The sequence below is a fragment of the Cricetulus griseus genome, chromosome 2 (assembly GCF_003668045.3).
Source record: "Cricetulus griseus strain 17A/GY chromosome 2, alternate assembly CriGri-PICRH-1.0, whole genome shotgun sequence".
Taxonomy (NCBI): domain Eukaryota; kingdom Metazoa; phylum Chordata; class Mammalia; order Rodentia; family Cricetidae; genus Cricetulus; species Cricetulus griseus.
The window spans coordinates 438,734,194-438,746,670 of record NC_048595.1 but is presented as its reverse complement, the minus strand read 5'-3'; the positions used below and the strand labels follow the sequence as shown (position 1 = coordinate 438,746,670).

The following is a 12,477-nucleotide window of genomic DNA, read 5'->3' as shown; positions in this document are numbered from 1 at the left end:
GCCTTGAACTCACAGTGATCCACCTGACTCTGCCTCCTTAGTGCTAGGATTAAAGGTGTATGCCATCAAGTCTGGCTTGACTAATTGGCTTTATTTTATTTTTATACTTTGGTGTTTTGAGACAGAGTTTCTCTGTGTTACCTTAACAGTCCTGGAATTCACTAGGTAGACCATGCTGGCGCCACAAACTCACAGAAATTCACCATCTCTACTTACTGAGTACACTACCACAGCCCAGCAGATTGGTTGGTTTTGAGTCAATGTATTTGCTATGTAGCACAGTCTTCCATCTTCCTGCCATGGATCAGAAGACCTGGATTTACAACCTTGAGCCACCACACCTAGCTGGATCATGTTTCTCTGATGTGATCCATCCATCCGTCAATGGACACATGGCTTCCCCCACAGCTCTTGGCAACTGGGAATAATGCTGAACCTCATGCACACCTCAGGCTACAGGAGGCTCCCAGTTCCTCATGCCATGCTACAGCTGCACGTGTGCTCAGGGTTTATCAGAACCTTGGGATCCCTAAACCTGCCCTTGAAAATAGCTCTCCACATCAAGGCTGAAACCTGCCTGCTTCTCGGGAGGATCCAGGCCTTGCCTGGTTTCCCTCAGGATCCTGTACAGCCTCCACACCAGTCAGCATTCAAACACACTCTAAAAGGAGCTGCAACACAAACGAGGCTCTATGTAACCCACCGGCTCCATCTTTCCAAGTCAGGATTCCTCCTGGATCCCTTATCTACCCCAAGTCCAGGAGAGAGGCAATGGGGGGCAAAGTCACTGGAACAAAAAAGTAATGGACCCCTGAGGGACAGTAACAGAGGGTTGGTGACCACTGCACATAAGATTATAGCTCTTCACTCAGACTGTAGCTCTCCTCAACCTAACCTGGGGGAGATGCCTGGGACCCAGCTGTAGCCCTAATTCAGAACACTGGCCTGGACTTGCAGACCCAGTGCCATCTCTGTTTGTTGGTTTGTTTTTTGGTTTTGTTTTGTTATTTTGAGACAGGGTTTTCCTATGGCTTTGGAGGCTGTCCTGGAACTAGCTCTTGTAGACCAGGCTGGTCCTGAACTCACAGAGATCCACCTGCCTCTGCCTCCCTAGTGCTGGGATTAAAGGCGTTCTCCATACCGCCCTGCCACAGCCACCTTCTTCAGCCAGGCAAACTGCAGTTCACGCCTCAGGGTGGGGCTAGGGAAGAACCTGAGGATCAGGGAGGGTCTCTGAGTCCTTCAAGCAGGAAGCAAAGTCTTCCCCTATTTAAGGCCAGGTAGTCAGCCCCTCAGCTACTATTCCGACTTCCACGTTCTCCCTCGACCATCCTCAGAACTTCGACCATCCAGCCCCAGCCATGTGGGGAGCCTGCGTGTTGCTGCTGGCCCTTGGACTACAGCTGTCATTTAGTGTCACCCCAGGTAATGAGGCTCCTTTGGGTTCTTGCTCTTTTCACACACACACAAAGGGGCCTTCAGTCTGAACGACCCCTCCTCTGCTCTTTTCCTGGACAGTGGAGGAGAAGAACCCACACTTCTGGAACCAAAGGGCAGCCAAGGTCCTGGATGCTGCCAAGAAGCTACAGCCTATTCAGACATCAGCCAAGAACCTCATCATCTTCCTGGGGGATGGTGAGTGTGCAAGGCCTGGCAAACCTGGGGCCCTTGCACTCCTGGTGCCACCCAAGGCCACTGGTGGGTCCGGGCAGAGCTGGGGATTAATATCTGAGTTCTGTGTCTTCAGGGATGGGGGTGTCCACGGTGACAGCCACCAGGATCCTAAAAGGACAGCTGCAAGGCCACCTGGGACCTGAGACACCTCTAGCCATGGACGCCTTCCCATACACGGCTCTGTCCAAGGTGAGCTTGGAGGCACCCAAGTCCCCACAAGGATGGCAAGAGCTGGTACAGGAGGAGGGAGGCTGGGAAGAACACAGACCTGGGGCAGGGGGACAAGTCCCAGAAAGTGAAGGACTAACGTGGAGCAGTCGAGCTGAGCTGAGAACGTCTCTCCCCAGACATACAGCACAGACATGCAGATCCCAGACAGCGCAAGCACAGCCACAGCCTTTCTCTGCGGGGTTAAAACTAATACCAAGGTCATCGGCTTGAGCGCATCTGCACAGTTTGACCAGTGCAACACAACGTGGGGCAATGAGGTCCTCTCTGTGATGCACCGAGCTAAGAAAGCAGGTGGGTTGGGACAAGGCTTGAGGACATGGGTGGGCCTGGGCTACTGGCTGGCTCACCTGACATCTTCTGCAGGAAAGGCGGTGGGAGTGGTGACCACCACGTCAGTACAGCATGCCTCTCCAGCTGGCACCTACGCGCACACGGTGAACCGTAATTGGTACTCGGATGCAGAAATGCCTGCCTCGGCGCTGCAGCAGGGCTGCAAGGACATTGCCACACAACTCATTTCCAACGTGGACATTGATGTGAGCTCCAAGAGTGGGGGAGTGGGGCTAGAGCAAGGTGTCTCTCACTGAAGACTCTACAGCCCACAGTCTGGGTTCTGAGCCCTGGAGGGAAACTGAGGGCTTGGTGGGGGATGGGTAGAGAAGATGCAGCCAAGAGAGGCCCTTCCCTCAGACCTGTTGGGACCAGGTGCTGTCAGAAAGAATAGAAGATCACTTAGGTCCCAGCTTCCCTTGTGACTATAGGTGATCCTTGGTGGTGGCCGCAAGTTCATGTTTCCCAAGGGGACACCAGACCAGGAATATCCAGATAACTGGAACCAGGTTGGAACCAGGCTGGATGGACGGAACCTTGTTCAAGAGTGGCTGGCAAAGCACCAGGTACTGGGGGCACTAGGGCAAAGGACATACTGGAATTAGTGAGGGTTGTGCTTTTGAAGATGCATACTCAGGAGACTGGCTGTGTCCCTGCAGGGAGCCAAATACGTTTGGAACCACACGGAGCTCATTCAAGCATCCCTGGACCCATCTGTGACACACCTCATGGGTAACAACTCCCATTCTTGCCCTAGAATCCTGACACTAGGGAATTCTGTGTGTGGGTGTGGGGGGGGCATGGTGGTTTCCCTAATACTCAGTCTGGTGTTTACCAAGATTTTCAATAAGATTTTCATTTTGTCTTCTTTGGGGGGAATGGGAGGGGGTGGCTGCGGGGTTTCGAGGCAGGGTGGTTTCCCTGTGGCTTGGGAGGCTGTCCTGGAACTAGCTCTTGTAGACCAGGCTGGCCTGGAACTCCCAGAGATCCGCCTCCCAGCGATCTGCCTGCCTCTCCCTCCTGAGTGCTGGGATTAAAGGCGTGTCCTGCCGATTTTCTAATTCAATAAGATTTTCTTCTTCTTCAGGCCTCTTTGAGCCTGAACACATGAAGTATGACATCTACCGAGACCCTGCCCAGGACCCCTCCCTGGAGGAGATGACAGAGGTGGCTGTGCGCATGCTGAGCAGGAATCCCCAAGGCTTCTATCTCTTTGTGGAAGGTGAGTGGTTGTGACCCAGAGAAAGGAGGAGTCAGGAGTCCAGTGCAGAGTCAAGCATCTCCCCACACCACTGTCTTCCTGCAGGGGGCCGCATCGACCACGGTCATCACCAAGGCATAGCTTATCGTGCACTGACTGAGGCTGTCATGTTCGACTCAGCCATTGGCAAGGCAGACCAGCTCACCAGTGAGCAGGACACGATGATCCTTGTCACCGCTGACCACTCCCATGTCTTCTCTTTTGGCGGCAACACACTTCGGGGGACCTCCATCTTTGGTAGGTGCCGTGGGGTGCGACGGGGGCAGATATTTTTGTCCTGTAGGGATCTGGTGACCAGGCAAAAGTTGAAGGTGTACAGAACCCAGTCTGAAAATTAGTCACCCCCTCTCCCTGCAGGGCTGGCTCCCTCTAAGGCTCTGGATGGCAAATCCTTTACCTCGATCCTATATGGCAACGGTCCTGGCTACAGGCTCCTTAATGGTGTCCGGGCTGATGTCACTAAGGAAGAGAGCAGTAAGTTGGGTGGAGTTGTCAACATCGGGCAGGGGCTGAGAGTGCAAATGGAGGTGGGGACCACTGCTCTCAACACCTTTTCTTTGCAGGTGACCCCACATACCGGCAGCAGGCAGCTGTACCCTTGTTCTCTGAGACCCACGCTGGTGAGGACGTGGCGATATTTGCCCGTGGCCCTCAGGCACACCTGGTGCATGGAGTGCAGGAGCAGAATTACATCGCCCATGTCATGGCCTTTGCAGGCTGCCTGGAACCCTACACTGACTGTGGCCTGGCGCCCCCTGCAGGCCAGAGCAGCCCCATCACCCCGGGCCAGATCAATACTGAAGTCACAAACAGTGCAGCCCACCAGGGCACTATCCAGCTGTCCCTGCAGCTGCTGGTCAGCACACTGCTGCTAGTAGGGACAGCCATGGAGGCATACTGATGGTCAGGTCCCCTATTGGGCTCCTCCCAAGGGTGCACCACTGGTTCCTTTCACCATCACCCCCCACACTCATGGTTTCCATAGCCCTGTCATTCTCATGGTCCCCTTGTTCCACCCAAGACTCTCACTGCAGGTGTTTGAGCCCCAACTTGGTAGGTAGCTCTCTTATTCAGATATTGAGACAGCCATTTAGCCCACAGCTCTAGGGGCCACCTCTACAAAAACAAACTGGCTTTATAACTTGCCCCAGGGCTTTTGCTTTTCAACTGACTATCTCCGGAGTGGCAGGTGTCAAATGGCACCCAAGAGGTTGAGGCCCAGGAACACCCTAGATTCCCCTTCACACCTTTACTGGGATCCAAGTAACTTAGCTTTGCAGGCCTTGGCTTGCTCTCATGTTCTTTCCGTGAAAGGAAATCTAAGCAGAGGCCCAGGAGAACACGGGGTCTCAGCAAGCACCCCAAAGCAGCCTTTGGCCTCCAACCCTTGTCCATCTCAGGCTTTACATAGATACCAGACAAAGACTATTTCCTACCCTCGGGACCACCAGTCCTTGAAGAAACATGCTAACAATAAAATGAACTGTTAAGACAACGCCTCCTGTATTTTCTAGAGAGAAAATCCTGGGTGTCTGGGGTGCAGAGGAAGGGTGGACTGGTGGGTGGTGGCTATTAGGAGGTCTGGGAGAGGCTGTCTGAGGAGCAGCCAGTTGAGTGAAAGTGAACAAAGTGGAGAGAGTCACAACCATCAGGCTTTGCCTTCTTACCAAAGGCTGCAGGTCTCCAGAAGGTCAAAATGCTAAGCCACACACAGCTCAACTCTGGCCTACCACCCTTAGCTGGATGGAGTGGCTGGGTGAGGAGTGCAGCAAAGGGGCCTGATGAGGGCAGCCTGGGGCTGCAGTGATGCTGATGGCCCAGGTTGAGCCTGGACTTAGAAGCTGCTCATGTGGAGGCCAGGAGAGGACTGGATGACTAGGTCAGCATCAACACACTGTCCTCCACCCTGAGCAGCCAGCAGGTGAGAGTGGCAGCTGGCCTGGGCCAGGCCGACTTGCTGGCAGTTCCTGGGACTCGTTACTACCCTCCATCTCTCAGGTCACAGCCTCCTCAAGATGGGCAGAGACCAGTAGGCTCTCCCCAAGGTGGTCAGGGCAGAGAGCTGTGATCACATGTGCCCTGGAAAACATCTGGACTTCCACCTCTCTATCCCAGGAGGCAAGGGCATCTCAGGAGGCCCCCAGCCTTACAGGCTCCCATGGGGCAGCAGTGAGCACCAGCATGTGATCAGGGGGTCTGGATTCATTCACTAGTGCTTCCTGTAGTGTGGCTTTAGCAGTGACAGGAAGTTCAAAGGTCACTGAGTAGATAGCTTTAGGAAGCTGGAGGAGGAGCCCTGAGACAAGGAGCTGGGGGTTCAGGAGTGGGGGTTCTGCAGCCTCACCTGCGGTGCTGGACACCTGCTAAAGCTACTAGCAACACCTCCTCACCCTCAGAGAAGTCCTCCTGGAAGATACGGTCCAATAGTGACTTCCACTGCAGCTGTAGGGCCAAGGACAGGAAACAAAGGGCACTGAACACATGGGTATCCAGGGACATGGAAAAGCTTGACTAGACCTAAGAAGATGACCCAGAGTTCCGGAAGCTTCCTCATATTGCCTGTCCATCGGGACATCTGAGGGCTGATCTGCAGCTGTCCCAGAGACTCTTTGCTCTACATGGAGATGGTGTCTTGCCGAAGAATGATCTTCCTTTGACACAGAGACCTGGGGTGGAGAGCAGAGTGACCCAGTCCTTCTCTGCATGCCCTGTCCCTGCCCCGACCTAGCCCTGGCAGCCCCAGCTCCTGATGATCGAATCGGTTGGTCACTGCTCCAGTTTTTCATGATCCCTCACAAATCTGCTGCTTCTGCCTCAGATCTACTTCCAACAGCCTGAGCAGATCCTCTAGGGCATCCTGTATGCCACCAGGATCTGCACCAGGACACTGCTCTTCCATGAGGCTCAGAGTGGGAGAGATTCCTCTGGGATCTGATCACCATCCCCTCGGGGCTATTGTCTCTCCCTCTGACTTCCTTACTTAGGTGGTAGATATTATGGCTTCCAAGGCTTGACCCTGTGATTACTCCAGGAAAATTTACTCCCTCTTCCAGGGCTTTGTCTGAGCCCACCTCCCCTTAGCTCCTCTCACAGTAGCAGGTCACCTCCTGGATTCTCAACATCTGGGGAGTTCCCAGGGATAACACTCACTACTGCACAGTGGGAAGAGTTTGTGTGGTCCAGCCTGACAGTGAAGAGGAACACAGCTGTGCTGTCCGTGTCCTGGGCCTCATTCAGCAGCTGGCAGAGGATCAGAGTCATTGCAGCTAGTGACATTGGCCCAAGTGTTCAGAGGCACAGTAGTTAAGGCATCAGTGCTCCTGGGGCTCCTTCATCTTTTGTGGGCTTCACTCATCCTACCACACAGAGACTGTCCGTATAGCCCTCACTGAGCTAGACCCTGGCCAGGCCCCCATGGCTCTGTGGTGAGTGCTCCTTTTGGTCCTCCCACAGCAGAACACAATGTACCTAACTGCTCAATGGAGCAGACCTAGCCATGTGTGACAGACTTCCTTGGATGCCCTTCAGTCAGGAGGTTGAGAAGGCCATGGGGTGCCTGAGACTTTTCCCCTGACTCCTTAAATATCCAAGCAGACCTGGGAGGTGCCATACAAGTGACGAGAGAGTCACTGAGCCATACAAGTGACAAGAGGGTCACTGACTGGGTGGTGGTTAAATGTCTTCTAGACATAGCCCACCCCAGTGCCCCGGTGCCTTGTACCTGCTCACCAAAGTCTCGGTGATCCTGCGTGTTTGGAACTGCTGCACAGATGAAGTCTGCTGCATGTGACACCAGGGGAAAGAGGCCAAACCAAACCATCTTTCTTCAGCAGGAGGCAGGCTGGTGTCACCTCTTCTGTCTGTTCCTGGGGGAGTCTCCCATGAGAGAAAGGTGGACAATGCCTGGGGTACCTGGAGCTGCCCCCTGTGCCTGCTGGGCCTTCTGGAGGTCCACATCTATCCCCAGTCCCTGCCATGTGTTCCCTGAGTGTCAAGGTCTGACACCAAACTCTTCCAGAGCTGTCCTGATGAGACCTGGGAGACAGAAGCCGTCAGGATCCACTGCGGCTGCTCCCTCACAGAGACTACACAGACACGGACAACCTGCCCCCCCCCCCCAGAGTATATTCTACCAGTCTGGTGTCCTCCAGCCCCAGGCAGAAGTTATTCAAAAGAAGGAATAGAGCCCTCCCCCTCACTCACATACACACTAACAATCTCTGTGTATATTCACTAGCGAGGTTGGGTTTGTTTTATTTCATTTCCAGTTTTGTTTGTTTGAGGCAGGGTCTAGGGTATCCAGGCTTCCCAGGCCTTGAACTTGTGATCCACCTGACTCCCAAGCTCTGAGATGACAGGCATGCACCACTATGGCCAACAGATGTGGCTCTGAGGACTGATTCCTGGGTCTCGGCATACTAGACAAGCACTCTACCAACTGTTATTTGTTTCTACATGGCTTTTCTGGATCTCATTATGTAGCCTTGGATTCCCCATCCTCTTGCCTCAGTTTACCGAGGTCACAACAGTGCACTGTAGCACCTAGTTCTGCTCCCTGTATCTCTGACCACACAGCAGAGATGCCAATGGAAGACTTCGACTATTACCCCTATAGTCAGGTGACTCAGACAGGGATCCAGGAGGCCCCCAGTGGCTAGGTTGTCTATAGCCTTAAGGTGGAGATGAAATTTTTTGTTTTGTTTTGTTTCATTTTTTTCCTTCTCTCTCTCTCTCTCTCTCTCTCTCTCTCTCTCTCTCTCTCTTTTCATTTTTCGAGACAGGGTTTCTCTGTGTAGCTTTGGAGCCTATCCAGGCACTCTCTCTGGAGACCAGGCTGGCCTGGAACTCACTGAGATCCCAGTGCCCCTGCCTCCCGAGTGCTGGGATTAAAGTTGTGTTCCACCACCTGATGATAAACATCCTTTGATCACCAGAGGTGACAGGTGGCATGGTGTGTGCCTGTTCTGCAATCTTTCGCAGGCACATAAAGAATTTTCAGGAAATCAGGGCTAAGCCATTGCTGAGGAAGCTGGGGTCGCCATAGAGCAACACGAGAGGCACTTGACACTCTACACCTACCACAGCAGCAAAGATAATGACAACAGCAGAGTCAAAATAGAGACACTTAAGTCAACCTTAAAAAGAGAAAATTTTGCTGTAGGTCACAAAAGAAGTGGCCAAATGAGATCAACCCAACTAACACCGAGGCTGTAGACTTGATTTCAGAGGCAGCAAAATCTGGGTCAATTAAGCACAGCTGTGAACCGGTGCAGCTACTCTTCAAGTCTGTTGACCATTTCTTCAGTGGGCTGGGGCATAGTTCACTTGTCCAAGTGTTTGCCTGATATGCACGAAACCCTCGGTTTGATTCCCAGTTCTGGGCATGGTAGTGTATGCCTATGGTTCTAGCACTACTTGGTCACATATTGAGTTCAAGGCCAGCCTGGACTACAAGTAGACTGGCCTCAAAATATCAGAAACCCAATCAAGTAAAACAAACCACCCATGGCTGACTGTGACGGCATCTGTCTGGAAGACTAATCCTTCAGAGATGTAGGCAAAGATCAGTAGGCCCAGCTGTATAGTGCATTTGAGGTCAGCCTGGGCTCCTTGAGACCCTAAATTAAAAACAAAACAGATGAGGTGCTATGGCATCTATCTGATTTCACCCATGTGGGAGGTAGAAACAGGAGGCTCAGGAGTTCAGGGTCATCCTAGGCAAGTTCTTGGCTAGCCTGGGCTACATGAGACACTGACTCAACCAAACCAAGAACACAAAAGCAAAAACCCAAACAAGCACTGTCCAAAACCAGACATGGAAGTTGATCCCATTGATTCCACCACTTTGGAGTCTGACACACGAGACTTATTTTAAGTTGAAGCCTGCCTAGCTTCAGAGAGACCTTATCTCATGAAAGAGAGACAGACAGAGAGAGAGAGAGAGAGAGAGAGACAGAGACAGAGACAGAGACAGAGACAGAGAGATAGACAGAGACAGAGACAGAAAAAATGAAAAAAAAGAAAGGAAGGAAGGAAGAAAGACCAGGCATTTAATCCCAGCACTCAGAAGGCAGAGGCAGGCAGATCTCTGTGAGTTCAGGACAGACTAGTCAGAGTTTCAGGACAGCCAAAGCTACACAGAGAAGAACTGTCTTGAAAGAAAACAAAAATAAAAACAAAAAAGGGAAACACACACACATAATTCTGTGTATCACAGAGGCACAAGCCTTTAAGTCCAGATACTAGGCAGACTGAGGCAGGAGGATTCCAATGGCGGCCTGGTCTACCTCCTATGGTCAAAAACCACCTGGACAACCTATGAGACCCTAGCTCAATAGAAAAGTTTATAGGGTAGGCTCAGGACTATGGAGGCGTGGGGCCAGCTAAACTCAGTGATTACCAGAGAGGGTTACCAGCAGCCAAAATGTCCCTTATTAGATACATCAGTTGCCAATCACTGGGGAGGAAGAGGTGGCTGAGTTCTCTTGAGTTCTAGGCCAGCCTGGTCTCCACAGCCAGTTTCAGGCTAGCCATGCCTACATAGTGAGACCTTGTCTCAAAACAACAACAACAAAGGCAAGTGACTAACCAAGGGCCCGAGATAGCCCAGGGTCATTTTAACTCTCCGCATACATCTATCTCACCTCTATAATCCACATTCCTTATAAGCAGTCAGTTGGAACTTATTATTACTATTATTGTTGTTGTTATTTTTATTGAGACAGTGTCCCAACATGTAGCTAAAGATAGCTGGAACTCACTATGTTGCCTAGGCTAGGCTCAAGCTTATGAACTTAAGTGAACCTTCTGCTCCGCCTTGAGTGGCTGGGCCCATAGCATCATGCTGGATCTCCAAGGGACTTTAAACACAGGTATAGTATCTTCAATCCACAAAAAGCAAAATCGGGGCTATGTCGGGCAGGGAGGTGCTTGTGTGGGTATCCTGGTTTCGGGGATCAGCCTGGAGAACCAGATGCGGTGAGTGGAAAGGGAAGCTGTGTGTGTGTGTGGGGGGGGGTGAGTGAGCAGAGTTTAAGTGAAGAAATGTTTACCTTGGATTGCTGTGGAAATAAAGTGCTAGGATTAAAGGTGTATACTACCATGCCTAGTTTCAGTTTGGGTTTTGAGACAAAAATCTTCCATAGCCCAGGCTGTCTCCAAGCATGATCCTCTGTCTCCACATGCCCACTGCTTGGATTTCAGATGCCAGCTGCCATTCTGGCTTACTTTCTTTTGATTGTTTTGCTTATTTTTTTGGTGGGGGAGTCGTGTTTCCAGACCCGGTTTCTAAGAGTAACAGAACGTGGCTGTCCTGGAACACACTCTGTAAACCAGCTGCGTTGAACTCACAGAGATCCACCTATCTCTGCTTCTCAAGTGCTAGACTAAAGGCCTGCACCACACCCAGCATGCCTCAACTTCTCAAGTGCCCGCATGAGAGTGCTGGGATTACAAGCATGGCGCATGGCCTACCCCACACACCTGGTAGACAGAGGAATGGGTTCATATTCACTACCAACTGAGCCCCATCCTATCTGTTTATCATTTCCAATTAGATACTTGACACAAAATCTCTGTATAGGCTAGATTGGCTGGGAACGCACTTTGAAGACTAGGGTAGCCTTGAACTCACAGTGATCCACCTGACTCTGCCTCCTTAGTGCTAGGATTAAAGGTGTATGCCATCAAGTCTGGCTTGACTAATTGGCTTTATTTTATTTTTATACTTTGGTGTTTTGAGACAGAGTTTCTCTGTGTTACCTTAACAGTCCTGGAATTCACTAGGTAGACCATGCTGGCGCCACAAACTCACAGAAATTCACCATCTCTACTTACTGAGTACACTACCACAGCCCAGCAGATTGGATGGTTTTGAGTCAATGTATTTGCTATGTAGCACAGTCTTCCATCTTCCTGCCATGGATCAGAAGACCTGGATTTACAACCTTGAGCCACCACACCTAGCTGGACCATGTTTCTCTGATGTGATCCATCCATCCGTCAATGGACACATGGCTTCCCCCACAGCTCTTGGCAACTGGGAATAATGCTGAACCTCATGCACACCTCAGGCTACAGGAGGCTCCCAGTTCCTCATGCCATGCTACAGCTGCACGTGTGCTCAGGGTTTATCAGAACCTTGGGATCCCTAAACCTGCCCTTGAAAATAGCTCTCCACATCAAGGCTGAAACCTGCCTACTTCTCGGGAGGATCCAGGCCTTGCCTGGTTTCCCTCAGGATCCTGTACAGCCTCCACACCAGTCAGCATTCAAACACACTCTAAAAGGAGCTGCAACACAAACGAGGCTCTATGTAACCCACCGGCTCCATCTTTCCAAGTCAGGATTCCTCCTGGATCCCTTATCTACCCCAAGTCCAGGAGAGAGGCAATGGGGGGCAAAGTCACTGGAACAAAAAAGTAATGGACCCCTGAGGGACAGTAACAGAGGGTTGGTGACCACTGCACATAAGATTATAGCTCTTCACTCAGACTGTAGCTCTCCTCAACCTAACCTGGGGGAGATGCCTGGGACCCAGCTGTAGCCCTAATTCAGAACACTGGCCTGGACTTGCAGACCCAGTGCCATCTCTGTTTGTTGGTTTGTTTTTTGGTTTTGTTTTGTTATTTTGAGACAGGGTTTTCCTATGGCTTTGGAGGCTGTCCTGGAACTAGCTCTTGTAGACCAGGCTGGTCCTGAACTCACAGAGATCCACCTGCCTCTGCCTCCCTAGTGCTGGGATTAAAGGCGTTCTCCATACCGCCCTGCCACAGCCACCTTCTTCAGCCAGGCAAACTGCAGTTCACGCCTCAGGGTGGGGCTAGGGAAGAACCTGAGGATCAGGGAGGGTCTCTGAGTCCTTCAAGCAGGAAGCAAAGTCTTCCCCTATTTAAGGCCAGGTAGTCAGCCCCTCAGCTACTATTCCGACTTCCACGTTCTCCCTCGACCATCCTCAGAACTTCGACCATCCAGCCCCAGCC

The 12,477-nt window shown here is 51.7% G+C and overlaps 1 protein-coding gene across 1 annotated transcript; it reads left to right on the top strand.

Moving 5' to 3' along the window:
* Nucleotides 1-1,361: 1,361 nt before the first annotated feature.
* LOC113833527 (alkaline phosphatase, germ cell type-like) lies at nucleotides 1,362-4,397 on the top strand. The gene is made up of 11 exons (XM_035438854.1): nucleotides 1,362-1,425; nucleotides 1,519-1,635; nucleotides 1,748-1,863; nucleotides 2,022-2,196; nucleotides 2,269-2,441; nucleotides 2,667-2,801; nucleotides 2,895-2,967; nucleotides 3,323-3,457; nucleotides 3,542-3,733; nucleotides 3,854-3,970; nucleotides 4,060-4,397. Exons 1-11 carry the CDS (start codon nucleotides 1,362-1,364, stop codon nucleotides 4,395-4,397), a joined length of 1,635 nt encoding a protein of 544 aa, XP_035294745.1.
* Nucleotides 4,398-12,477: the final 8,080 nt, after the last annotated feature.